The sequence below is a fragment of the Stegodyphus dumicola genome, chromosome 2, assembly GCF_044657685.1.
Source record: "Stegodyphus dumicola isolate Sdum_Otavi_A_Nest chromosome 2, ASM4465768v1".
Taxonomy (NCBI): Eukaryota; Metazoa; Arthropoda; class Arachnida; order Araneae; family Eresidae; genus Stegodyphus; species Stegodyphus dumicola.
This window is the reverse complement of record NC_140769.1, coordinates 47,019,799-47,047,499: the sequence shown is the minus strand read 5'-3', so window position 1 is coordinate 47,047,499 and position 27,701 is coordinate 47,019,799. Positions and strand designations below refer to the sequence as shown.

The 27,701-nt window shown below is 33.0% G+C and overlaps 1 protein-coding gene across 1 annotated transcript in view; it reads right to left on the bottom strand.

The window, feature by feature from the left end:
- The window catches only part of LOC118193606 (agrin-like), a 217,236-nt gene that overhangs the window by 58,902 nt on the left and 130,633 nt on the right, over positions 1-27,701 (bottom strand). Inside the window, exons 10-18 of the mRNA XM_085810646.1 lie at positions 27,156-27,383; positions 24,699-24,944; positions 24,131-24,283; positions 20,766-20,858; positions 16,441-16,602; positions 14,720-14,863; positions 13,084-13,335; positions 10,665-10,853; positions 6,298-6,502 (exon numbers count right to left, since the gene is read on the bottom strand). Of these exons, the coding sequence (XP_085666772.1) occupies positions 6,298-6,502; positions 10,665-10,853; positions 13,084-13,335; positions 14,720-14,863; positions 16,441-16,602; positions 20,766-20,858; positions 24,131-24,283; positions 24,699-24,944; positions 27,156-27,383 (1,672 nt within the window). The remainder of the gene's footprint in view (positions 1-6,297; positions 6,503-10,664; positions 10,854-13,083; positions 13,336-14,719; positions 14,864-16,440; positions 16,603-20,765; positions 20,859-24,130; positions 24,284-24,698; positions 24,945-27,155; positions 27,384-27,701) is intronic.

The following is a 27,701-nucleotide window of genomic DNA, read 5'->3' as shown; positions in this document are numbered from 1 at the left end:
ACTGCATAGGGAGCAGAAGAAAATTGAACACCATTTTTAGGTGTTTAATTTTCTTCTTTTGTTATAACCTATTAAGTGTTTTTTTTTTTTTTTTTTACCGTGCCTGTATGTTAATTCAAATGTACTTCAAATGCCAGATGTTAAGCAGTTGCCCCTGTATGGCCATGTATCCACACTTATAACTATTAAATAAACTCCAGGGGAGGACGCGGGACATATGCCTGTTAACCTCTGTTAAACTTCAGGCGTCCCCGTCCTCCTTCACCTGTCACCTGACATTATTAAGCTAGTACCCAAGCAATTCAAACCATTTTGGTTTCAAACCATTTACAAGCTTCAATTCGGAACATGTCATTTACTGCACCACCTACAGATGATCCTCCTTTTTTTTAAATGAACTCCGTTTCATCCTCCGCACTCTGCCAAAAAGACGAGCCCCCGGGCCTGACGGAGTTGATTATTCGATCATCAAAGTCACTCTCAATACTATAAAGATCCTGCTCAACCCTCATCATACAGACCTATACGTCTTTTGTCCGCTATGGGCAAAGTATATGAACGTCTTCTGATGAACCGTCTGAAATTTCATCTGAATAATATTGGCTACCTCAGTGATGCACAGTGTGGCTTCAGATCACAAAGATCAACTACACATGCTCTAGCAAAAATTACTGAAACACGACATCGGAATCGCAACGGCGGCTACCACAGTGCTTTCATCAGCATCGATCTTAAAAATGCTTTTGATGCACTGTGGTGGCCTCCATTAAGAAGGCCCTAATTGATGCCAATTGTCCAAAGAATATTTATTTAGTTCTGAAGGATTATCTATCCCACCGCAAGCTACTCTACATCCATGATGGAGGTATTCTGGAAAAGCTCCACACCCGTGGCTGTCCTCAGGGCTGTTGCGCTGGTCCGGATCTCTGGAACCTGACCTGTATTCTAGAGGCGGACTGGCCGGAGCATACTGACACTTACGCTCATGCGGATGACGTTGCATTCATCATGAGGGGCACGACTCGTGATGAACTCCAAAATAATGTCAATGAAACCTGCGCACTTTACTTTCGTCTATGTATAGCTCTTAAATTATCAATCTCAGAAGATAAATCTCATGCTATGCTTATCCCGAAAAATGGAGGCTCCCTCTCTCGAAGACCAACATTTTTAATCAACAATACACGCATCAAAATTAGACCACAATTAAAATATCTTGGCTTGCTATTTGAGGAAAACGCAACTGAATACCCCATATTACTCATTTAAAAAAGCGTACTTTTTCAATAGCACAGAACCTTCGTCGGATGCAAGGCTCCACTTGGGGACTCAATCCGAAAATTCTGAAAATTTTCTACCAGACCCTTGTTGAGAAAATTGTAACTTACGCATCAGCGGTCTGGGCAGAACCTATGCAGGGACGGAAGGTGCGTTTTCTCCTAAGTCTTCAGCGGACGTTTGTATTGGCAATGACCAAGTACTGTACTACTTCATCTGCTGCATAATGTGTCCTAGCAGGAATCTTTCCTTTACATCTTAAAGTCCTTCAGGAGTCTGTCCTCACTAGAGTCAAGCAGTTACACCAGCCTACTCAATTTGACGACACACTATACTCTCATACGGATTATGAAGCATCAATAAACTCATTAGCCACTCATCCCTCCACTTATGGACAAGGTCTCTCTGTATTTTTAAAGGGTGAACATTTACCTCCTTCTACTACTGTACAAATTTACTCTGATGGCTTTAAAATGGATGATGCCACTGGCTGTGCTTTCATTGTGTTTTTAAACGATCTACCCATCTATCATTGGAAAGGCTTTTTACACGCAAACAATAGCGTATTTCAGTCTGAATGTTTAGCTCTGTTGAAGGCCATATCTTATGTGAATACTTCAGCAATTTCCACTGCAACTATTTTCACTGATAGCCTGTCAACTCTTTATGCGCTATTAAACCTGAAGCCAACATCCCCTATCATACAGGATATCCAACAGTGTCTAAAGCACAGTGATCACCATTGCATTCATCTAGTCTGGACAAAAGGACATTCTGGGACTGCTGGTAATGAATTTGCGGATACGTAAGCCAAAGAGGCTGCTGCCAATCTCCAAGCTGAAACTGTACAGCTTAAGTGGCCATATTCTGCTTTGAAACGTGCCATTTATCTTCAAACTGTATCCCAATGGCAAACAGAATGGGATAATGGTATCACCGGCAGGAGAACTCATTATCATCTATCCTATGTCGATCCTGCTCTGCAAATAACAAATCCGTGCGTTTTATCTCGGGTCACGGACCATTTCCCGTCTATTTCCACAGACATCGTACATCTTCAACGGACCTATGCGTCTGTGGAGGGACGGGTACTCCAGAACAAACTACATGTGAACTCACAAGGGCTTTTCATGTGAAACTTCCATCAACCAATATCCAGGCTTTTGCCGAATACATGATTAAACAGAGACATTTGGTCCAAAAAATCACATCCCTTACGACTCTACTTTTTGATCATGACATAGACTTATGTCAAGTCACATAATACTGTATACAAGGGTAGTGCAATCTTCATTATAATTAATTTAAGCTATCCTATGTATTGTATCAAATGTAATAGAGAATTTTATTTTCTTCATTGTGTATGCATTGTATTATATAGAATTTTATTAGGAACTGATATCGCATAGTTCAGATTTGTCTTATGTATGATTCCAATTACTGTTTAGCTCTATTTTAAATTCTCTATATGGTGTCGTATATGCTTATATACATGGTATGGTTAAACTTGTTTTGATTGATTATATCGTATGATATGATGTATACTTATATGGTAAAATTATATTGCACATCGTATTAAAAACTTGTATTATGTATCATATTTTGTGCTGAATGATAATCTTATAGTTCTCAACTGTATTCAATAATCGTATTGTATGGTATATGCTTATATTGTATGCTATTATATCTTGTTTATTAGTAACGATTTGTATTAAGCATGGTATTATGTACTGTATGACTATATTATAGGTATTGTGTATTGAATTATAACCTGTTTTATAGTTCCGTGTGGTATTAAATCAGTGTACTGCATTGTATGATATATACTTATATCTACTTATATGTATAGCATTATCTCATGAATTTTCGTTATGACTCGTATTATGTATGTTATTATGTATTGTACGATATTATTATAGGTATTGCGTATGGAATTCTAATTTGTTTTCCTTTTTTATATTGTACTGCCAGGTATAGGATTGTTTGGTATATTCCTCATTCATACTTATATGGTATGAATTTATATTGCAAATCGTTTAAACATTTTATATCATGTATGATATTTGTACATACTTTGGTATTGTTTTCAATAATTGTATTATATGGCATATGCTTATATGGTATAATATATCGTTAATGACTTGTATTGAGTATGTATTATGTACCGCATGGCTATATTGTAGGTATTGTGTATTGTATTATAACCTGTTTTATGGTTCTGTATAATATTAAATCACTGTATTGCATTGTATGATATCTACTTATATGGTATAGCCCTGTATCGTAAATTTTAGTAAAGACTTGTATTATGTATGTTATTCTGTATTGTACGGTATTTTATAGGTATTGTATATGGACTTATAATTTGTTTTCTCTCTTATCTTGTATTGAAAGGTACAGGAATCTTTGACATAAATTTCTTCCTGTGCGTTTATACTGTTTTGATTGATTGTACCGTCAGATATGATACATAAATATATGGTATGTTATTATATTGCGAAATGTCGTGGTGCTTTGTATTACGTATACTATTATGTATTGAATAGTAAATTTATAGTTTAGAATTGTAATCAATCATCGTATTGCATTGTATGTATATACTTATTTCGTATGATATTTTATGGTCATTTTTGGTAACGCTTTGTATCACTTCTAGTATTTTGTACTGTATGGCTATATTGTAGGTTTTGTGTATAGTATTTTAACTAGTTTTAAAGTTTCGAATTCCATTGCATCATTATATTATATTGTATGGTATATACTTCTATGATCTTGCATTATAACGTGAATTTTAGTAAAGATCTGCATTATGTATGTTTTTATGTACAGTACGAATGATTTGCATCAATTATCGAATTATGTACTAAATAGCTATATTGACAGTACTGGGTATAGTTTTATAACTAGTTTTATTATTTCGTATTGTATTACATTAATGTATTGTATTGTATGGTATATACTTCTATGATGTAGCATTATATCGTGAATTTTTGTAAGAATTCGTATTATATCTGTTATTATATATAGCACAGTAATATTTAGGCATTGTGCACGGACTTACAAATTGTTTTATATATTATTGTATAGAAGAGTATCTGATTCTTTGGTACAAATTTATTTCAGTGAATTTATATTATCTCAGTCTTATCTTTGAGCCCTACTTTTATGCAGTTATCTCACTGGCCACCCTTTTCTTATATTCTTATATTCTGTGCAACGTTAACTTTGTGGTCTATATCTTTTAATTATGTATCTAGGAATATTATTTATGTATACCCTATGCCTATTAACTATGTACATTTTCTTTCTTATCTGCGTGTGTATCTATTCATTATTTTATCTATGTCATTTACTCACTGCGTTGAGTATTCTCCCTTGTTTGGACATGTACATATTTTTAAATTTTTGAATAAATTCCAGGTGGCCCTTGGAGTAATGGACGGAGCGTGGGCTTGGATTAGGAGTTGGGTCTCGGTGTTGGGTGTGGGAGGCCCATGTGTGGTTGCTCTTTCACTGGTGTTGACTCTAGACAGGGGTGGACGCGGTGCAATACCGATTAACCTCATGGCAAAGGGACAGTGCCCGCGTCCTCCGTTACTTGTCACTTGACATTATTAAGAGACAGTATAAAGAGATATGCATTTTTTAATTTCTGCCACAGAATGGCAGTCTCATCCTTTTGGAAATTTTAATTGGCTGAAAGTATTGTCTTGGTAGAACCTGGTTAATAAGATAGAACAACAGGGTAGGATGACACGAGATTTAAAAAAAAACTTAATTTTTCTTGTTTAAACGCCTTTGATCAAAATCTGACATGGTGCCAAATCTCGAAAAACACTTTGTCTCCATTTGTCATGAAATACAAACATGCGGCATGAATTTCGAGATCTCCTTTGATCTAGCTTCAAAAATTACTTCTGAATAGAATATGTTTATGCCATCGACCATTCAATAATAAATATTTCAAATGTCGTGTGATTGACTACTACTGACACATGACTTTGACAAGTGACATTACAGTTACAAGTAACACATAACATGACGTGACATGACTATTAAAAATGGCCCATAACTGTCCCAAATGACATGACTATTACTTGAACAGTGTTACTTTAATTTTTTCCTCTTCTTATTTTGGACTTTAGTGCGTCACTCGTTATGTTCTCGGCATGGATCTACCTCTTAGTGCAAAATTTACTGCTTATATATTCTGGTAAATGTCTTTCATTTAACATATGCCAATTACATCAACAACAATCGAATCGAAAATTAGCGCACGTCGGTTTTTATATCTTTATACTATATGTTTCCACTGGTCTTAGCTCCTTTGTTAATTCATTTTGCACCAAGCAAGTAACTGATGCTCATTCTTTAGACTTATTAACAGTATACATCTTACAGCTCAGTGGTCTCACAAGATATGTCTTTGTGTACATAATCACCTTTCTAGAATCCTGAAATAATTTAGAGATGAATTTGGCTGAAGGATAACGGTTCAAAGACGACATGCTTTAACATTCTTATTTTTTACAATTAATTTATTCATTTTTATAAATTCTTCTTCACAGCTATAAGTCGTTATTTTTGACATACGCTAATAAAATCAAGAAAAATATTAACTAAAACTATTAAAGCAAATATATTAAAGCAACAAGAATGTGTGATTCGTACAAATTTACAGAACTGGTTTTGAACGTTAAATAGAACCTTCTTCAGTTACAGGCATCAAAATGACGAAACAAAAGCATGTGCTTACGCGATAACAATAGACCCAAAATTCGAGAAAATTCCATCTAAAAGGAACAAAGATATTGGCGCAATATAATGACAAATTATACATTTTTTCATAGTAGTTTTCATTTTTATGACAAATAAAATTTAGAATACTCTGTAGATGTTGGTAAGTTAACGCATTCGGTTATAACTCAGGAGATTTGACAGGGGAGGAGAAACGGGGTCCGGAGTCATTTTATTCACATAACGTATCACTAATATATATTAATTCAATTGTTTTCATACCTGAATTCAACGAAACCATCCTTTAAACTAAGAGAAATGAAGTCTCCTGATTTAGTAGAAGTTTGGCCATTGTATAAGAGTATTCCATCATTGGCAAAACTCTTAAACTCTATTTCCAGGGATAATCGAGTATATGCTTCTAGTTTGTATAACTCCATAAACGTTCTTCCAGAAAAAGATGGCACTTCTATTTGTATTTCAGGATCTAGAACAAAAGGTAATAATAAATAATCAAACATGCTCTTGGATTAAAGTAGAAATAAAAAAGTAGAAAGAAATTGCCAATTTACTGACATTTAGAGATTCAATTTAAATAAATTCTAACTACGTTATATTCTGAAATCTCTTCCTAGCCCCACTAAACACTATTAACAAAATTCAATATTTACCTGTTCGTACTGAGGCAATGACTATATAAACGGAAAACATTGTTCCGTAGATCAGCAAATATTTGAATACTACGGCACAGCTGAGTTTATACCGAAATCTAATAAAGTTTGTCATGAATAAAAAGAGAAAATATTTTCCAGGAATAGATTCACTGCCTATTCTTTACCATAACAATGCATTTCGTTCGAAAATATATGTATGATTACAATTTTTCCTAAGCTATAATTCCCAGAATGCTTCATTCCAACAGGATATTTCGATATAGTTTTACTAGGAGAATCTATAAAAGCTGCTTAATATTAAAATAAATTTAAATAAAATCGTTTTTATGAAACGGAAGTGAAAAATTGCTCAGATTCATTGATATGAAAAATTTATTATTTAGTATCTTCAAAAGACCTGTATTCTTCTAGAAACATTTCTTAGAACATTTTAAGCTCTTTTTTTTTTCAAAATTTCAAGAGTAATTTATTAAAGCTTCATACATAACATTATACATGCGAGATATAATTCTAAACATGAAACCACGTATCTACATATAAAGAGTAATTATTATTCGTCTCCTCTTCAGTTCCCTCAGTTAACGACAAAATGTTTCTTTCCTTAAGACTCTATGTTTTAAAGAAGTACAGTTCCAAAAAAAGTCAAATCCGAATTTAACGGATCATTCGAGCGATTGATAAATTCGTTAAATTCGTGACATTAAAACAGAAATGTAAAATATATTAAATTAATTCACTCCAAACGAAACACAGGATTTATGTACTCTGTTCTTTAGGAGATCGCAAAAAAATTATGAAATGGAATATATTTCATATTAGAAGGGCAACAGTAAAATTTTCATTTTTCCCTCAATATATTATGAATTAGAAAGACGATATTAAATTATTCACTTAAAAAAATTTTTATCCTCAAAATACTTTTATCAGTTTTTAGAAATAATTAAATGTATCATCTTCTACTAATTGACATATCATTCGTAATTTTTGGCGATCTCTAATCAGAACAAGCATCTGAGAATGCAATTTCTTGTTTCCTTCAAATTGTCAGCAACAGACTCACTAATTGCTGTGTTCTCATCACATAACATCTCGAGGGTGGATAAATCAAGTCAACTGATATAACCTAAATTTGATATATTTGCTAGATTTTATTGCATTCTACAACAGTGTCCTCTTCATAGCTTATTGTGACAGCGGAGAAGGCATTTTATTTTCTTTTTTCGGGGGGGAGGGGGACAGGTGTTACACCTTATGGTAAAATTTTACTTCTTTGATATAAATACTGATAATGTTTGAGACTAGTGCATATATGGAAATTCGAGAATCCCAGAATACTGCCTAGTCACATGTCCGCTTACATCAAAGTACCGTGTACTTCCCAATACAAATTAACAAGGGTATTGTAGATACACATGGAAAGGAAAAGGCTCCCATAGCTATAATAATCAAGATCATGAGTAATCTTCTTCAGTATAGTCAAGATCTCTTTGCATCTAAGCTAGTGCACTTTTTCACCGCAATTTAAAGAACAACATACACTGCAAAAAAATGGGGGGCAGTTCTATATCTCCCGTTCTACTGGGCCGATTGACGAAATTCAAATTGCGTTTTTCATGTCTCGAAAGCGGACTTAGAATTTGCATTAGATTTATATATAGCATTGTTCTAACATAGGTATTTTGACACAAAATCGGATTTTTTCTGAAATACATACCAATGTTTTTTCATATTTCGATTCTACGACTCAAATTGTGCCTAAATATTAAAACTTGTAAAATTTGATGCGAAATTTACGGAGAAATTCAAAACTTTTTCTTAGCGTATTTTTTCAGCTTGCGCCAAGAATAATTCACTTGGCGACCTTCTTAATATGTGGCAACCTATTTTTCTCTCCCTTGCATTGTGCAGGAGCGGGAAAAAAGTCACATCATTTCTATCTTTTTACATTGCGCATAAGTGGAAAAAGTCACAGCCTTCCTACTTTTAAATAAATTTTAACAAAGTGCCTAAACCGCATTTGATGTTATTATCGCTTTCAACAAACATGCCAAATTTAAAAAGGCGCCAATACATAAATTCACAAATATCTTCGGAAATTTTGAATAAAAAATTGTAATATTTTGCAGGTATGCTTAGAAATAGTACATCTACTTTAAGATGATGGTAAAAATTTTATAGATTATAATATAAAATGTTTTTTCAAAAAGTTAATAAAAATTATTTAAGAATACAAATTTTAAAAATAAATCATAAAAAAATAGGCGAATGTTATTTGGAATGAACTTAAATTTCGAAATGTGAAAGGAAGAATCAAGTAAGTTTAATAAGAAAACATATATTAATAAATATACCAAATTCAATTAGCATTGATGAGTTAAATTTTAAAAACCGCTCGTGCGCTTTTACAAAACTTGGCAGTTTGGCGTAATTTGAGTCGTAGTATGGACATATGGAAAGAAATCGGCATATCATTTCAGAAAAAGTCCAATTTTGTGTCAAAATATCTGTATTAGAACAATGTTATATATAAATCTAATACGTATCCTAAGTCGCGCTTTGTTGACATGAAAAGCGCAATCTATGTTTGCCGTTTTCCCATTTTTGGGGGGCAGTGTGCATAACATTAATAATGATGTCATAACTATAAGTTTAACAATAATGTCAAACTATTCATGCAGGTAGAGAAATTCACATACTGGCGGGCATGTCACCATACTTGTCTAGTCATTACAGCAAAATTATGTCTACTTAGATTAAACTGATCCTCTGCGATACTTTTGCGCGAAAAAAATTCCATCCAACTGCAAAAACGGTTAAAAAGTCAATTTTTCAGAAATGAGTTGATATATTTCATGTTTCAGCAACATCTTGCTGCAACATCACATGGCATATAAGCAACCGAAAAAACGAAAAAAAAAAAAAAAAAAAGAGAGAGAGAGAGATCGAAATGCTTCCGATAAATAATAAAGAAGGAATGTTAATATTTGCATACCAGTACTGAAGAAAAGTATAACAGTCCTTTCTCTCTTAAACTGGAAACTGAACTTTCCTGGCACGCTTCCAAAAAGAGCTCCATCATCGAGGGTTTGACTGTACTGGGTTCTGGTGTTATTTGACCACTCTTTTAGTGCCAGCTTACTTACGCGTCATTTATATCACCTGTGTCGCTGGTGGGCCGACACAGGTGATATAAATGATAAAGTAAAGCTCTACGTTTTTGAACAGGTTCATGACCTGGGATCGAATCCCGATAAAATGCTGGTTACATGGGTGGTCTTAGTGGTTTTCCCCATGTGGTACGCGGATGCAACTCAGTTTCCCTTAAAAAGTCCTCCACGAAGGCACCCCTTCCTATAGACAGATATTTATCGAGTTGCTTTGCCTTAATCAGTTAACCTAACCTGATCTAACTATATAGTGTGTTCGTATTCTGTAACTTTTATGTGTTTCCGCTTATTAAATTTTCTTTTGCTTGTGTAACAGCCCAGCGATTGCCATGAAAGGAATGATGTTCCAGAAACGGTAAGAGATTCTTTCAGCGATTTGATGCTTTATTTTATATGTGCTTCTTAGCGAGTTGTTTAGTCTGTGCTGTAAGATAAAACAAATATATATGCTTTTGGCATCATTAGGACTGAGACAGAAGCATAAACTTTGTTGTGTAAACCTGCTCTGTTGTGAGAACCTGATAAAATATCTGGTCTATAAAATATTTATATTATAGACATATTATTGTACCGTATTACATATATTATTATTATATTGCAGACATATTATTGTTTATATTACAGACATATTTTTATTTATATTATAGACATATTGTTATTATCAATATTTATATTACAGACATATTATTATTAAAATTATTATTATTATTTATATTTTATAGACATTATTTATTATACAAGTTAACTAACCAGAAAGAACCTGGTTTTTGGTTTCTGCTAATTAGAGAGCATAATTCATCAGTCTTACCTGGAGGGAAAGCTAGAATTGGTAAAGCAGTAGTTGTGACATTCATGGCGGGTATACGAGTAGTCATGTATAAATTCTGCGGCAACATTTGCGTCACTTCTCGAGTAGATTTGCTGTCTGGTCTTTTCACGTAACTACGTCTTTTTGGAAGCCGGACAGATGCTAAAGTTGTGGCAGGCTCTCGTTCAGCTGAAATGGAGAAAACATGCAGTCACTGAATTAGGAAAACAATCTTGCACATCCAAGGGCATTAGTTATTAACAAACAGTAAAAACACGTTTCACTTTTAAAATTACTCAAAATTCAATAGTTTATTCATGTTATTTTTATAGAAAGCTCTGTACATTTTAAGAGTATTTTTTTAAATATATGAAGCGGGTATTATGTAAGATATCCACCGCCCTTTTCTAACGTAAGAACTTCTCCGAGTAAAAGCGGAACTTTTTGATATGATACAATCAAGCTAATATGTATTCTTTAAAATGTCATGTCCTCTTCAGTGATACTTCGAGATTTAGTGTATATAGTGATCCTCGATAAGTATTCATCTAGGAGAAACCTGGGTTCACTGCCATCCCTCCAACATAAGAACAATAGGTAACTTTGGTGGCCGTTGAAACCTTGCCTGAAGAAGGATTTTATTGAATGGTCGCACGCAACTTTATGTCCTTGATGCAGTGACATTTTTTGCCCTTACGGTAAGGCTTTTGCAAGGAACTGATGGCTGACAAGTTATATTATGTACGACAACGCGAGCCGGCATGGAAATCAATTCATCAATGATTTTCCGTTGGTAAAGGGTGTTTGTCATAAGGTGTGGCTAGCAAAATCTGCGAACTTAATCATATGGAACGCGTCTAAGTTGCTCAAGGAAATGCCAATATGAAATTTGAACATATTTTCAGAATCTTCTTAGCGCTGAAATGAGATTAAATGTATGATCAACAACTTCATTTGCAGTATATGTGCCCATGTTAGACCTGTAAAGCTTCGAAATTTGGAAACATAAAATTTGATATTTTTTACTATTTTTGGTTTATTCATATAATGCAAAACATTTATCTCTGGCTTATTTTATTACGTTAGTTTCGCTGTTACATAGCACTGGACATTAAGTGTAGAAAATTTTATTACAAAAAGACAATTATTTTCAATTATTTTTATTTTTTTAATTATTTTTAACAATTATCACATGATTTGCATTTGTAATCTGAATTGTAAGCGTCAGTGTATATTTAGACATTTAATGGAAATAGAGTCGGTGATTTAACTGAATGGTAAACATGTATTTAGATTTTGCAAAAAGAACTTTGTTAAAATTGAATTATTCAGAGTATGGCAAAGCACACTAAGAGTATATGTCTTCGTGAAGATTTTCTACAGGATATAGGCTTGTATTCACATTACACCATAAAAAGAAGCTTTTGAGAGAACTAAGAAGTGCTGCATTTGGTCTTCAACAAGATTTCCACATTCAACATCCATCACAAATAAATCCAAAATACATAGCATTTCTTATGAAGTGAAAGAACGCCGAAGAAACATCATCAAAATAATGATATCAAACATAAGCTTATATTTATCTCATTCCTGACGAAAAACTTTTCTATCTGAAGGAAAGCTCCCATTACACCAACAGACTCCCCCCCTCACTTCCAGGTCTCTTGCATGCGTAAAATTCACGTTAATTCATTAGTTTCCTGTTACACGGCCTTTTTTAAGGTACATTCCATGTAAGAACTTATTATAGCAAGTATTACATAGTCATATGAACAAGAGCCTCACATATACTATGAATTCGTTCTCACAGATCTGTAGAAGTACTGAACTTTTTTGCTCTAATTTTCAGAATATCGCAGTCGAAGAGAGGCACCTGTTGACTGCAGGTAAAGCACTAATACAGCTGTGATAATTGATAGCTCTTGCCTGCTATCAATTATCAGTTTAACAATTAATCATACCAGCAGTCGAGCGGTAAATCGCTGATCTATGATAGTTTGATCACGGTTCACATCTTGACAAAAGAGTTGACAGTATGGGAGATTTCGTAGTTTTCACAAGTCTAAATTGAATATGAAACAGTTTTCCTTAAAAAAAATTCCCCACGAAGACACTCCTCCCTTTAAAAAAATCTATCTCATATCCTTTGCCATAATCAAATAATCTGATTAAATCTTGTCTTTTGTTTTTGTTAATAAACTAATTTAATAAATTAATTTTTGTTAATAAACTAATGGACTGTCAGGCAATAACCTGGCGATTCTTCCCAGTTAAAATGCTATCTTGTGAAGAATGGTTTACAGTCTCGGGAGAAAAATCAAAATTTCTCTGTGTTTTAAATATTATACAGCATGATATTATCATAGAGCATGCATGACTTCGTGCCTTCTCGAACGTAAACTGCGACTATTTGACTTACTTTGGTATCCTTTTCTACAAATACCGTAGTATCGGATGTTTATAGGTCGTTGGTATCTGCAGCTGAAGAGCCTCATTTGGCATTCCGATCCATAAGTGTTTCCATCATATCCACACACTGGGTCTCTGCTATCCTCCGGAGAGCATTTGAAATCACAACTGCACTGTGGTATGAAATCTTTCTCTACACAGCGAGCCCCATGAAAACATTCCATTTCATTACAGGAGCTTGCAGTGATATTCACTTGTGATTCTAGGGGAAAATATCCACAGTAAATACTTGTGCGCAGAAATCATCATGAAGTACATTTATTGAAGTGCAAATTTATTGTTATGATAACTAAAATCTGCAACTCGTATAAAGCAAGGCAACATAAAAATACAACCGTTTTATCTGAAATGTCAAAATTAAGTATTAAAGATTTATACATGCATAATAATTATATGTATTTTATCTTGTAAAATATAAATTCAGTAATTTGAATTATGTTTAATTATTATTATTTAATTAAATAAATTAAGGATAAAGGATTTTCATGTAAAAAAACTGAATATTTTAAGTAAAACTTTTATCCTGACAAATAAAATTATTTATTTCATTACAAACTGTTCATGTGGTTAGGTACAAAGTTCATATATAAGGCATTTTCTCCCTCCGTACAACATGCCTTCGTGGTAGCACCATCGGCGAGTCGCGTATTGAGAGGTACAGATTCGAGACCCGGCGAGGGCATTGCACATTTTTAACATCTCCAATTTAAAAATAACTAATGACTCTACACATAAATGTGGTTCATCTATAAGCACAAAATATTTTACTTTGGTATTAAATTGTATTTTTCAGTAAAAAAAAAAAAAAGTTTAAAAATGTGGTACTTCTAATTGCTGATTTTCAAACATCAAAAATCGGTTGCTTTGCAGTTCAACCGATTTTAAGACAATTGATTATCAGTTAAAAACAGGATGATAACTGGCAACAAAAACTCATGTCAAGTGTGTAAATTTTCAGAATGCCTTTCAAGGTTAAGACTTTTCCTTCTTGTTCAGCTGCTAGAAAGAAACACATTTACTTCCTTTACGCAAATTCTTGTGACTAATTTTCCATGTGCTTTCAGTTAACTTCACTTGGCTCGTCATTTTTCAGGAACTGATAATTGTCGACTGGCTTTTATTTTATGCAAAATTCTCATGCCCTAATTAGCCACTTTCAGAAAGTACGCCCTGAATCCTAAAAATTTTGGAGAACTAAATACTCTGGAATAAGGATAGCTGACGGAAGTTAAGGTCCAAGAGCAAGTGATTATAACACATCATAGCAACAAAAAAGTTAAATTATCGAATACCAAACTAATGAACGATCGAAATATTTGATAAACTTTCTCTCACTAACACAAGTATTTTATTGAAAATCTTGGCTGGCATTTACTCGCGATAATTTTAGTGGGCTTGAATAAGGGATCAACCTCCGGAATGAAAGTTTTTAAGCTTAATAACAGATTGTTTTATTTACTGTATATTAAGCTTCAATAAAAAGATAAAATAAATATAAAAATGATATAAATAAAGGTAAATTTTTTAATGAAATGAAGATAAAAAAGATATAAATAAAAGTAAAAATTTAACTAAAATATACTTACCATCTACACAACCATCTGGTGCAAGGATAGTTCCAAGTGGGCATATGTCACACTTCATACCTTGTATACCATGTTTACAAACACATCTGCCTGTTGTTTGCTCACAGTCGTCTCGAATAGATCCATATGGATTGCAATTACAGTCTGAAGGATATCAAAATTAAATTCGAAATTTATTTTTAAAGTAAGATTCTTTTTGACATCGTTTATGATGCATATGAAATAGTTATGACACAATATTGATTTTTTAATAAGTACAAAAACAATGAATGCATAAGCCATCTGAAAACATTACTGCTTATTTACATTGTTTGTTTCTTAAATAACAATCCGAGAGAGTTTTGCACAGAAACAAAGTTCCAATCTGTGAATAAATTTGACCTTTTCTATAAAGATTCCATAGAGCGAAAAGTTGAATTAATAAAATATCCATTGTACTTTGATAAATTAAACGTATTAAAATACTACATCCGTTGATTTGTAAATTTTCGGACATATTATGAAACACATTTTTTAGCTTAGATCATTATATTATTATTAAGCAATTTTGAACAGAATTTGATCAGATTTAAGATCGAATCACAAATGAAAATTAATGGCTTCCCCACACCAGTAGCTTTACAACTGGCCCCCATGGAATTAACAGTCAGCAAGCTCATCGAAATTTGAGAGAAGAATTATGTGTTAGCCGGATAGTGGTAGCCCTGTCGAAGTGCAAGTGACAGCATGACTAGCTAGCAGTGGAAAATCCGTACTTTGAATCCCGACAAGGACACAGTTGATTTTTCATACTCCTTGCTTCGCAAAATAGTCTCTAGAAGGTTGCAGAGACATTTTTAGTTTTTAGTTATTTGTTTATTTATTCTAGCCACAAGTGGTTGTGCATTTTCAGCGATTCGAACCGCGAATTCCTTCACAAGCTAGCTAGACGTGCTACCCATTTAAAATTTTTCCTAATTGGTAAAGTCCAACAAAGGATAAACATGAGTAAAATATTGTATTAGAACCACTAGTCTTCTTCTTGCTAACTAGATATGCATCTCTAAAGCATCCACAAAAGAATGTGATAATTTCTAACAAGATTAAGGTTAACGTTTAGCATTTAGTTTGCTGAAGTATAATGAAAATTTAACTAGTTTTTCCTTTTGCTCTATAAGTATCATAAAAAACTTAAATTTTTATATTTATAAAACCTTCAGACCAACATTACTGAAATTGTTTCATAAAATTATCTTCTTTATTTTTAGAAACTAAATTAACTGAAAATACCTGTATAGGAAAAAAGTTAAAGATTATACGACTTGTTTTAGCAACACTGTCTGAGTTAATTTTACAATTCAGAGCTTTTATAAAATTCGTTTAAGAATTTAATAATTATATCTACCTGACAAATATTATTTATATTTTCATATATACGTAAATCATATAAATAGGAAAGACTAATGTAGGCGATTACACTTATAATCCCTTTTTCTCACGATGTGAATCGAAACAGCTTTCAAAAATGTCCTTTACTAAATGATCAAAATGGTAATCAATGCAAAACTTCCTATTACTCGATAATGTTTTATAACTGTTTCAATCTGTCTAAACGAAAGAGTGACCTAATGAATATAGCCTGAATCCGATCATTCCCTTCCTTCTAAATAATTTTGGACGGAGTTCTCTGAATTATATATAATATAATTTATCAAATAAATAAATAATGGGCTGTAACTTACGCGCACATCCACTGTTGCCACTGGATATTTTATGAAGACCCCAGTAACCTGGTTCACAGCGATCACAACGCAATCCTCCGACACCCGGCTTACAAAGACATTGCTTCGAGACTGGATCACAAGTCAGACTGTAAGATCCTAATTTGTTACAGTTACATACGCCTGTTGGGAAATAAATATTCATTTTATCATCAGATCCATTTAACCATAAAACCATCACTAAATTAGAAAAAGTTTTATGGCACATTAATCGGGAGAAAAGTCAGATTTTTATATCTCTACTATCCAAATTAGTAGCTGCAAAGAACACTGAAAACTTATTTATGCAATTTGTTGTGCTGACGCTAGGTTATTATATGAAATAAACGTTGACAGCAAGATTGTGATGTTATCGGGGACAGAAATTACATATGCCTAAATTCTAAAGTATTTATAGTCGGTCGTTTTTTAATATGTTGTGCTAGTGTTTATGTGGAGCTACTAAATTAAACTCAGTGGCGACACAGCCCTAGTGGGCTGCGGCCTACAGTGCCCCGAAATCTGCTTTCTTGACATTGGGCCCCGGATTTTACAACATGTGCCATGGATAAGTGTTCAGCTTGTCGCAGCACCCCCGGGGTTTAGTCCCACAAGCGAACTTAATACTCATTTTATCGACCCACTCAAGCGATGAAAGGCTGAGTCAACCTTGCCCAGCCCGGGGATCTGTGGCTGTGGCGCAGCTGCGTGACGCGCTAACTACTTCGCCACCGGGCGTTTATGTGGAGCTGAAATGCAATATGATTTATCAAAGAAACTCTTTGAAATGTGCATCGATTCTAAAAATATATCTGTCAGAAAATCAGAAATTAAAATATCTTTTTATTTTTTATCCTAAGAAGCTTAGACAATTCAAATCTTAAGTAATAAATATTTGTTTTTAAAAAAATAACATCTTTACTAAGCTGGTCTAGAAAGTAAGAACCGCTTGCGCATATCTCCCGCGCACGAAGGTTGCGCATGCGTAGTTACATAGTTCGACCCAAGAGTGGATTAGCCTAGCCCATTTTTTTTATTATTTTATTTATTTTATTTATTTATTTATTTATTTTACGTTAACGTTTGAAGTCATTATTTTTTCGGAAATGATGTTTGAAACAATCGATCAAACCGCCAGCTGAGAAATAAGAGCTTTTTCAAGTTTTTGAATGCGTGAAATGTTCGACTTTGTGAAATTTTATCATCAAATAAGTTAAACTTGCGGAAAGAACGCAATGAGTGAAGGTATGGTTGAAAAACAGGATGTTTAACGCAAGGAAGGGAAAATGTCCATGACGAGGAGCGTAAAGAACGCTGTCGTTGATGGCTGAAGGACTGGAGGACGGAATTGACGAAAACGTTCCAATAGGCAATTCCCGATATATGATTTGTCAATGAATTTTCAAAACATTTCATGATATTTATTACACAAAACTGTGACTAAACATTTACACTACAAAAAACTGTGTTCACGGTGGGTACTGAAAACACTGATTAACATTCAGAAACGCAAATGGAACAATCCTCCATTTTTGCAGCGTTATGCGGAGTTATAGATTAGAGGGATATGATTTTTCTAAAAGGATTGTCACAAGCGCTGAAGCATGGATTGGTTACGAGACGCCTGAAATGAAATACGATAGTCAGTGAAATGCAGGCACTGGTTCCTCGGAACCTAGGAAAGCAAAGCCACCACTTCTTCAAGAAAAATTATGTACCCGGTGTTTTGGGACTGTCGAAGAATTTTGTTAGTGGACTGGATAGAACAAGGCACAACAATCGAAACTAAAGCTTACTGGGAGGCACCGAAGAAGTTACAACGCGCGATACAGCATCAAAGGCGGGAACTATTGACTTTTAGTACAGTATTCGTTCTCGACAACGCGCGACCGCTTTCCGGACGCGTAACGACGACGCTACTGGTTTCATTTGGCTGGGAACAGTTCTGTCGCCTTCCTTATGGTCCGGAAATAGCTCCATTCGACTTTCATTTGTTTTCTCATCTTAAGAAATCTCTTGCAGGCCAACACTTTTCAAGTGATAATAAGATAAAGGTAAACTACCAGAATTGGTTCAGGTTACAAGAGGCCGAATTCTAAGAAGCCAGTATGCTGTAGTTAGTTAGTTGCAGTTATGTACAAGATATGCTTTAATTTGCATGGTGAATATACCAAAAAGTAGGTGCGTAGATTTTTCTGTAATGAAATATAAGCGAAAACAAATTGCTAATGTTTTTCAGTACCCAAACTGCAATTACATTTTGGATGAGCTTTCTTTTAATTATGCAGTGTGTCAGGACTTTTCTCTTGATTTGCTTTGGAAGCATGGAATGCTCTTAATAAGAACAGGGAGCTTACTCAAGCTATGTTCAAGATTTGTGTATAACAGACGACACAAGAAGGAAGGGTATGTGAAACCCTTTATTTTCAATACTTGACAGGCACTTCCGAACTTCGGAATACAGAGACCAACCGCTTGTGGTCTGAACGTAAGAATATAAAACTACTAACTAAAACTCTAACTAAAAGCTAACTTTGAATTAGTATACAAATGCCTAGCACTAAGACTGACCATTATTTTAAAAAAAAGGGGTACGTATGTAGTAAGCCGAGCTGCTGAAACTACAATACGCTTGCAAATATCAAGAGGGCTAAACCTCTGGCCTTAAAGGCAACCAGCAACCGAATGAAAACTCGTAAAACTGCAGTGGCAAGCGGTTTGCTTCCTAAATCTCCTTCTCTCTCTCTCTTGGCAAAAAGCCACAACTTAAGTACTTGGGCGTTAGCAAGACAATTTACATAAACAAGTTAAAGCATTTAATTGTGGCCGGAAGTAGAAAATAAGAAGTGATAGTACAGTTTTAAAATAAAATAAACGTTAGTAAAACTTAGGATCCTTACAAGTGTTCGTTGTACTTTCAAATTTTGGAGACATAAAAGATAATGTTAATAAAATTTGAATCATAATAATGTTTCTAAAATCTGAAACTTATCCTTCTTTTGGAAAGGTTCTTACTAAGTTATCTATTTTTTTACCAGGAATAACAGAGAATTTCCGTATTAAAATCGAGCAGAACTGTGAACAACTATGAATTACGTTATAACAAGACTATGTACGACCGGAATTCAGATGAGAATTTATAAATTAACATGCAAATGTTTTTTTTTTGTCCGCAACATAATTTGCAACTCGAAGGAGGCGAGGTATATCGTAAGAGGGAAATTTCAAAGTTTTAAGGAAGATTTGTTCGATTTAAGAACGGTAGATTCAAAATTTAACATAAGGCTTACTCAAAGACTGGCCACGGTTAGGCTGTGATTTAAAATCTGAGAAACAAACTGTGACATTGGTTTCATGTAAACGTACTTGATCTAATATAAACGTTTTTATTTATACTTACTAATTATAAAAATATACATTGATTAAAATATAAATTATATGAATTTAGTGAAGATACCAAACGTTATACGCTCTTTTAATGTTGTGGCGAAATGTGGTTTCCTTGTAGCATAAAATAAAAATAAAACTGCTTCTCGTAACTCAAGCCCACAAACACAATAAAAGAAGCCTCTAGAGCAGGGGTTCTCAATCGGTGGTACGCAAGAGAAAAATAGGTGGTACGCAAAGAAGCAAAGTATTTAACTATTAAATTCAAAAATGAAAACCCCAACATCCTGATTGAGTTTTTACTCGAACACTCATAAATTTATGTGATCATAAAAAACCAAAGACATTGAAGTGCCATAGAGTCGATAAAAAAATCACTCTGCCTATGACGGTTTCAACTTAAAAACATAAAGCTTGACATGGTCTTCAACTTAGTGGCAAATAGGAAATGTAACATTTGGCATCCGCGGCAAATAGGAAATTTCTAATAAATGTATAAGAAAACGAAGTATTACGAATTTTACACCTTACTTAAAAATAGTACTTACAATTGTTTAACTTCTAATTAAAAATTAAATTGACGAATTACTTTTATTTATACTTCGGCTTTAAAAACATAACAGCAGCTAACAAAACTCGGAGCAGTAATTGGTACCGATTTTCTTTAAAAAAAAATGAACTCAAAAATCTTACATGCAATCTTAATATTATTGAGTTTAGCTTCTGTGTACTATATTACTGCTCGTTACAAAATGACTTGGGATGAGAAAAATACTTCAAACTGTTTACATCTAAATGTTTCTAATTTTACTTATTTACGACATGCTGAACGGATATGAGCCATATAACATAAATGCCTAAGTATCCTTATTGCATATTATTATACAGCGTGCAGAATTGAAGGAAATGATGAGGCATACTTGGGCATCCTCCATTATTTGGACCAAGCACGTGACTCCTTCCATCGGGACAACATCCGAATGGCGTGTCTTCGCAGCTCTTGATCAGAAGGGCTAAATATTGAGAAAGAAAATTATTTTATTAAAAAACGAACAATTCCGTAAAAAACTTGTCATAGAAATAAGTTTTTAATCATATGTATGTAATAAATAATTCTCTTCTGCTAATTTTAATAATTATAATTATTTGTTTTCTCTCTATAAATGTGATTCACAATAAAATAAAAATGAGGAGATGAGTAATACAGGCTATGAAATGATAGATGAATGATACAATTGAATTTGATGATTTTATTTGTTACACAATAACTGCTACATAAGAATTACTACTTGACCGACTGATTCATCTTTTTTAATATTTGCAATTTATTAACTATTTCAAATGTCATTTATTTGCGGTATAATTTAAATATTCAGAGTTTAAATAAAAAAATTTGGAAAATTATTTTTATAAATTCTTATTATTATAAACTAGCAGCTACGCGCTATCTGGTCAGCCTTTATCTGGCTTTCGAATGCACCGGAAAAATGCCTGAAGGGAACACCAAACGTTAAATTTAAAAACTGAGCAGAATTTTACTCTGCAAAGATCATAAATAATAATAATAATAGTAGTAATAATAATAATAAATCAAAAAATGTATTATATATAACCAAAATTACAATGAAATAAGCAATACCCCTTAATACAAATATTAATTATCTTAATAAATAAATTTACCAACTTCCCGTTGCCTTCTTTTAACAAACGTTCAGTATCCAAAAGAAACATTAAATTTTAAAACCGCACAGAATTATCGCCCTCATTTTTCCAAGTGGCAATAGTGCTGATTTTCAATAGTCAGCAGCAGTCCAGTACACAATTGAATTAAAAGCTGTTGCCAAAACTACATTTCTAAAAGAATGAAGATATTCAAAATGATGCGATAAAATCGAAAAGGTAAAATTTAAAAAAATCTGATTCGAATTTTGAAAAAAATCGCTTCGAGGTGTACTGGCTCTTGTCTAGATACACCTATATACCAAATTTCGTAGCCCTGGGTCTATTAGCCTAAGCGCAGCACGAATGAAAGACACACAGAAAACTGAGCAGACTCTTTCTATTACTACATGTAGAGATAACAACTGTTTAAGCAATGAACTGGATTGAATTGTACAATCTGGATTACAGCAAAGCACGTTGAAAATATCTACCTTTAACTATAGGATGAATAGAAATTTTCTCCAGAAATAAAAGCTTATTCAAGCTGATTGAATCAATTTAAGATAAATATAGTTCTGTACTTATTAGCATAAAATTAATTTGATATAAATCAAATGAAAATAAAACCTTTGAAACTCAAAATTGACATACTGATGTAAAATTTTATATTTACTTAATCTAGTCGCACTTTTTTTCTTATTGTGTTTCGAAGAACCCAATGATATGTTCCATAAGACAGCTAGTATACCGAAACTTACGTCAAGCAATAATTTTACTTAACAGTAATTCAAAAAATTGTGTTAGTGTCACATTCACCTACAAACCAACAACATGTTCCTTCCCCTTCTCCACGTTACCATTGTGAAGACATAAAGAAAAATATGCTGCAGAGAGAGTGGCAAACATCTGACTATCATTTTGACTGTAGCAAATGAAGTCATATAGAAAACACGTAGGATCATTTGGTTCTTCGGGGCCAGGGAAAGTGAGAAATCAATTATGCCGTCGCTGGAAGTTGAGTCCTGGATGATTCAATTGCTATCTGGGCGTGATACTGCTGGCACCGCAAGAGCATGCGCAAGGTATGAATTAACCTTTTATAAAGATGTAAATAAAACAGTTTTATTTAATTCTGAGAAGAAGGAAGAGTTATCAGCGAGAGATACTTAAAAACTAATTGTTTCTTTCCATAAACCTAAACACAGGAATAATAATAACAACAATATTTGAATAACTGGCTTGATTTACTAACCGTAACACAATGAAAGGTCATGAAAGGACTACAATAATTTTCTACATTTCTCTCTACCTAAAGATAAAGGAAGAAGCAATCTTGAATGTAAATTGTGCCCTTACCCTTTCTATGGTCTTTATCCCTTATTATTCAAATACGAGATAAAGGCCATTGAAGCCAGATGTGGAAAAAATCTGTCTTTTTTTAGTAATTAATTCTTTACAATTATTATTTTTTAAATCTTATTAAAGTGGTGAATCAAAAAGAGAGATTTCATATAACAATAAATCCTGATTATAGGCTGTTAGTTTGAAATTTAATAAGATAGAAAGCATATGCACATCATTCAAGATAAACATTCAGAAAAAATATACAAGACACACAAACGCTTTTGATGCCGCCATTGTAGACGATGACTTGAGCTAAACCCTAAATCAAAACTAATGTTTCCAATTGCTCTTTCCCTTTACTTCTTGGAATAAAAATGAGTTTGTTAAATCAAGTTATGATTATTTTTTAAGAAGATTAACTACTCTTTCTAAAAAGCGATGGAATAAATGGCTATGCACATATTGTAAGCCACATATAATTCGGATTAATAAAGAAGTACCTTAAACTAGTAATTATACAGCAAGAAGGCGTTTAAAATAGATAATTTAAGGGACATGACACAGTTTGTAGCTTCAGCACATTTTTCTTGTTTTGATTTTTTAAACATATTTTTTTTAAATATGGATATTTAGCGGAACCACGAGGTATATCATGAAATAATTTATACCACAAGGTACAACTATGGGGAAAACGAAGAGGTAGATTTTACTTCTTAAAAAATAAATATTCCAAGTAAAATTAAATATATTTTACTTCTAAAAGAAAAATTAAGGAATAAATATAAAGTTAAATATGCTTTTTAATGTTATGCAAGCACAAATAAAGGCCGCTGTGATATACACAGTAGAATTTTAAGGGAACATTATGTTCAATTCTAGTAATGTATTATTAAATAATAAAATACTTATTGACGAAATAACCTTTTTTACTATAAATGTGCAGTTCTTTTTTTTCTTCAGTAATTTTTTTAGTTCTTTTATAATTCTTAAGGGAGGGGAGAGTTCCTTTAACAAAAGTTTTTATTTATGTTCTGGATGTGCTGAACTTCTCTCTTTGTTTTCTACACATATACGCACTCTTAAATACTTCGTTCAAACTTCCTAGTATATAAAGTATGAATATTAAAACATAAACAGGAATTTACATACATATAGATCTTCTATTTTGAATGAGAATAATATTTACGCCAGATTCAATGAGAATTCTTGATTTGATTTTTAGTATAAAAATTTCCAACGTCTTTGAATGATTATGGAAATAATGATAAATTTAAATCACCTTCTCTGCAGCATTTTGCAAAATATCTTGTCATATGACACACAGTTTTAGAAGGGCATAGCTTAGATCCATGGCCTTTTCCGCAATAATAATCTTTACCGGTTGCTGGATCAATTACAGGAGGTTCGCCATCGCATGGTATGTCATCATGATCTAAAAGTAAAAATTTGATTTGATACATTAGTCTTCATAATGAAATACAAATATATGTTAAATACACCTCTTGGCAAGGAATTAATGAATCAGAATTAGCTTATTTTTAGTTCCTAAGAATTGGGGCTAGACTGCACAGTAGTTAAGCATTAATTACCATTAAAATTTTGTTCATTTAATTTATTTGTTACCTCTATGTATAACGAGACGCAATAATAACTAAAAATAACAAGGGAAACTTTACTTCAAAAATTATAAGAATTATTTTAAGATTATATTATAGAAATATAATGTTATAGATATTTTTATATTATTATATTATAGAAATATAATATTATAGATATAGAATTATTTTATATAAGAATTATTTAAGATATTTTCTGCCAGTATATGTTTCTGGTTTTGATTGACTTACCCAAGCAGTTTTCTCTCTCAGAAGTTTCAATACGCTTTTGCAAGAGACAGGACTCTTCCCTCATCCTACACTCATTATCATACATTCTTCCATCCGATCCGCAGACAGGTTCTTTAATCGCAGGGCAGTGGAAAGTGCAGACACAAAACGGATCCCCTTCCGCATTGAAATCGCAAATGCCGCCATATTTGCACTGTTTTTCATGACAGCTGCTTATTTTTCTTCTCTTGAGCGCCGGTAAATCATCTGCAAGAAAAAAAAATCCTCTCTATGACATCACATAACAACGAAGTTGCTAAAAGACTACAGATGGTGCCCAGAAACTAGAGCTTTACTGTATGATTAATAGACTTTATAAAAGGAGTTCATTCAACACTTGGCATACGACAACCGTATATGGTATAAGCTGAGAACCGCTAATTAAATATATCCAAGCCCATTTAAAGTAGGTTTTGTAGTAGATAACCACAGAAAATACATACTTTTATATTTTTCTCTAAAATTAGTTCTTGTTCCCGCCCCCACCCTCCATTTCAGACGACATTATTTAGCTCATTTAACTCAGTTGTATATACTACTTTGAAAATAATACTAGCACAAACTTTAAATATTAAAATGCTTAATGTTATTTTAAAAAGGATGTTTGACAGTAGTCCTTGAAAATGGAGTACTATCAAACATACAAGGAAGAGAGGAGGTACAAGGAAGAAAAATTTATATTAAAACATTAAAAACATATTAAATAAAAAAATGCAATCTGAAATTTTTATATTATATTCTAATATCTCAAAAATTTTACTTATAAAGTTTACAAAACTTTTTAAAATATTTTAAAATTAAAAATTATAAAATTTATAAGCTTATAGAAAATTCAATTATATTTTTAATTAATTTTTTTTAATTTTCAATTAGAAATTTGAGAATATAGTACAGTTTAACGTCTAAAACAGTTCTGAGGTAAAGGCCTCCGACAAACCTACTAGTTCAAGAACAGAGTACATTCAGCTCAAGATATGGAATATAAGACTGCTGTACAGAAGGGCTCGGGTTCGAATCCCGGAGAAGATATGTATGTTTGTAAATGTATAGTATCTGTGCGACATGGAGGCACTTTAAATATGCGACGAGCTGAAAGTCTTCTTGTAAGATTGGTGGTAGGAGAAATGGGTTGGGATACCCTCGGATTCGACCCGCCGAGGTACTATTTTCAAAATTGCTGCTAAAGCCGGGCTGTCACCTATATGATGCTCAAAACTGTTGCCAGCGACAGGAGCATTTGACTCTTTGCCACAATGAATGTTGTATGCTTGTGCTGACCATTTGCCAGACAAATGACACAGGTAACAACAGTGCAAGGATCGATTAAAACGGTTATACCAAATGATAGGGGACAATTTTTCCACGCTATCGTATCATCATAAATCAACACCATGTAAGGACTTTCACTCTTACTTATTAAAGAAAAGATTTAAAAATTTAAGTCATAGTTGTGAGTTTATTTCACTTTACTACTTGCGCAAGACGCTTGTGATAAGCTCTCTTAAGAAACAATATTTATAATTTTGATAACATACACAGATATATTAATGGATTACAATCGCAACATTGGTATATTAATACATTATAATTTGTTTTCTATTAACACTTGCACTTCGATCTAATTGAACGTTTTTGTTCGGTCATGAAAGGAATGCTGAACACAAAAGAGAGCTAGTCAAGATATTTTTCAATGTCAATAACAATCAAAGACTGATTTCATGACGATCAGAGGTAACAGATGTGTAACAAGCACTGACGTCAACGTTAAAATTTGTGGAGCAAATATCAGATTCAAAAGAAAATAGATTTTATATTAGGTTTAATACAAGTTTTGTAAATATGTATTTCATGAAAATATGCTTTGATTTTATTACTGTGTTCAGTTTATTTTACATATTACTGCTATTAATAATGGCGATACTAAACTCGTATTTCATCGTAATAAAATTTATTGCAAAGTAACTTTCAATAGTACAAGTGTTAACACTGAAACATCAAAAAGTCATTTGCAAGCAAGAATTTCTACATCAGTCTGCGCTCAAGTGAAAATTACGGTCTGTCTCTTCCTATGGTCGGGTCGGTGCTGATAGCCATAAACATGCCGATAATATCCTAATTCAGTTGTTCATAAATACACTAAACGCGAGAAATGGCGTTAGAACGAACTTAATAACTGGCTTTGCGAATTCAACTCCTGGAGCAGACAGTCCAATCTTTTAATTTATTGCAAACGTTCTTATTTGTTGTTAATTTACTTACACTCCCTTTTATCTTTTGAATTGACTTTTTAAAACTACAATCCATTTTCTGAAAAGTTAACTTACATTACACTGAGTACAACATCACACAAAAGTCTTCTTACAAAACCTATTAGTATACTGTTCACCTCTTATGGAGATTTTAAAAAAGATTCATTACCATCTACAGATTCGGTATCTTTGGATATTGATTCGCAACTCCCATAAAATTGTACTGAAAGATCTCTTCCTTTCTGGCAGGCCGCTCTCTTCATTTCACATTCACTCATGTAGGTTTTGCCGTCGCTAGAGCATACGAATTCAAAAGCCGTTGGGCAATCTGTCGGACAGACGCACCTTCCGTTATCACATCTGGCGCCATGTTTGCAATGGACGTGCTCGCAGGATTCTGGAAGGAAGAAATAAAATATAATAAATACAATCTGTTGGATAACAATATAACATATTATGAAGCTTTCCCACGCATTAATCTTGTAATAAGTCGAAGGCATCATATTTATGAGGTGCACCAAGGTAAATGCATCCACACCTTATATTTTGAAGATTCTGAAGGAGACAACAAGTAATAAAAATAAATTTAATACGGTCTTTTTTATTACCGGCTTTAATAGAAAAGCTAATAAAGAGATGACCTATGTGCCCACGCTTTTATACTTTTTCTGTCTATCACCTTCCAAGTATCTACAGATCCTAGGAGTAAGATAAG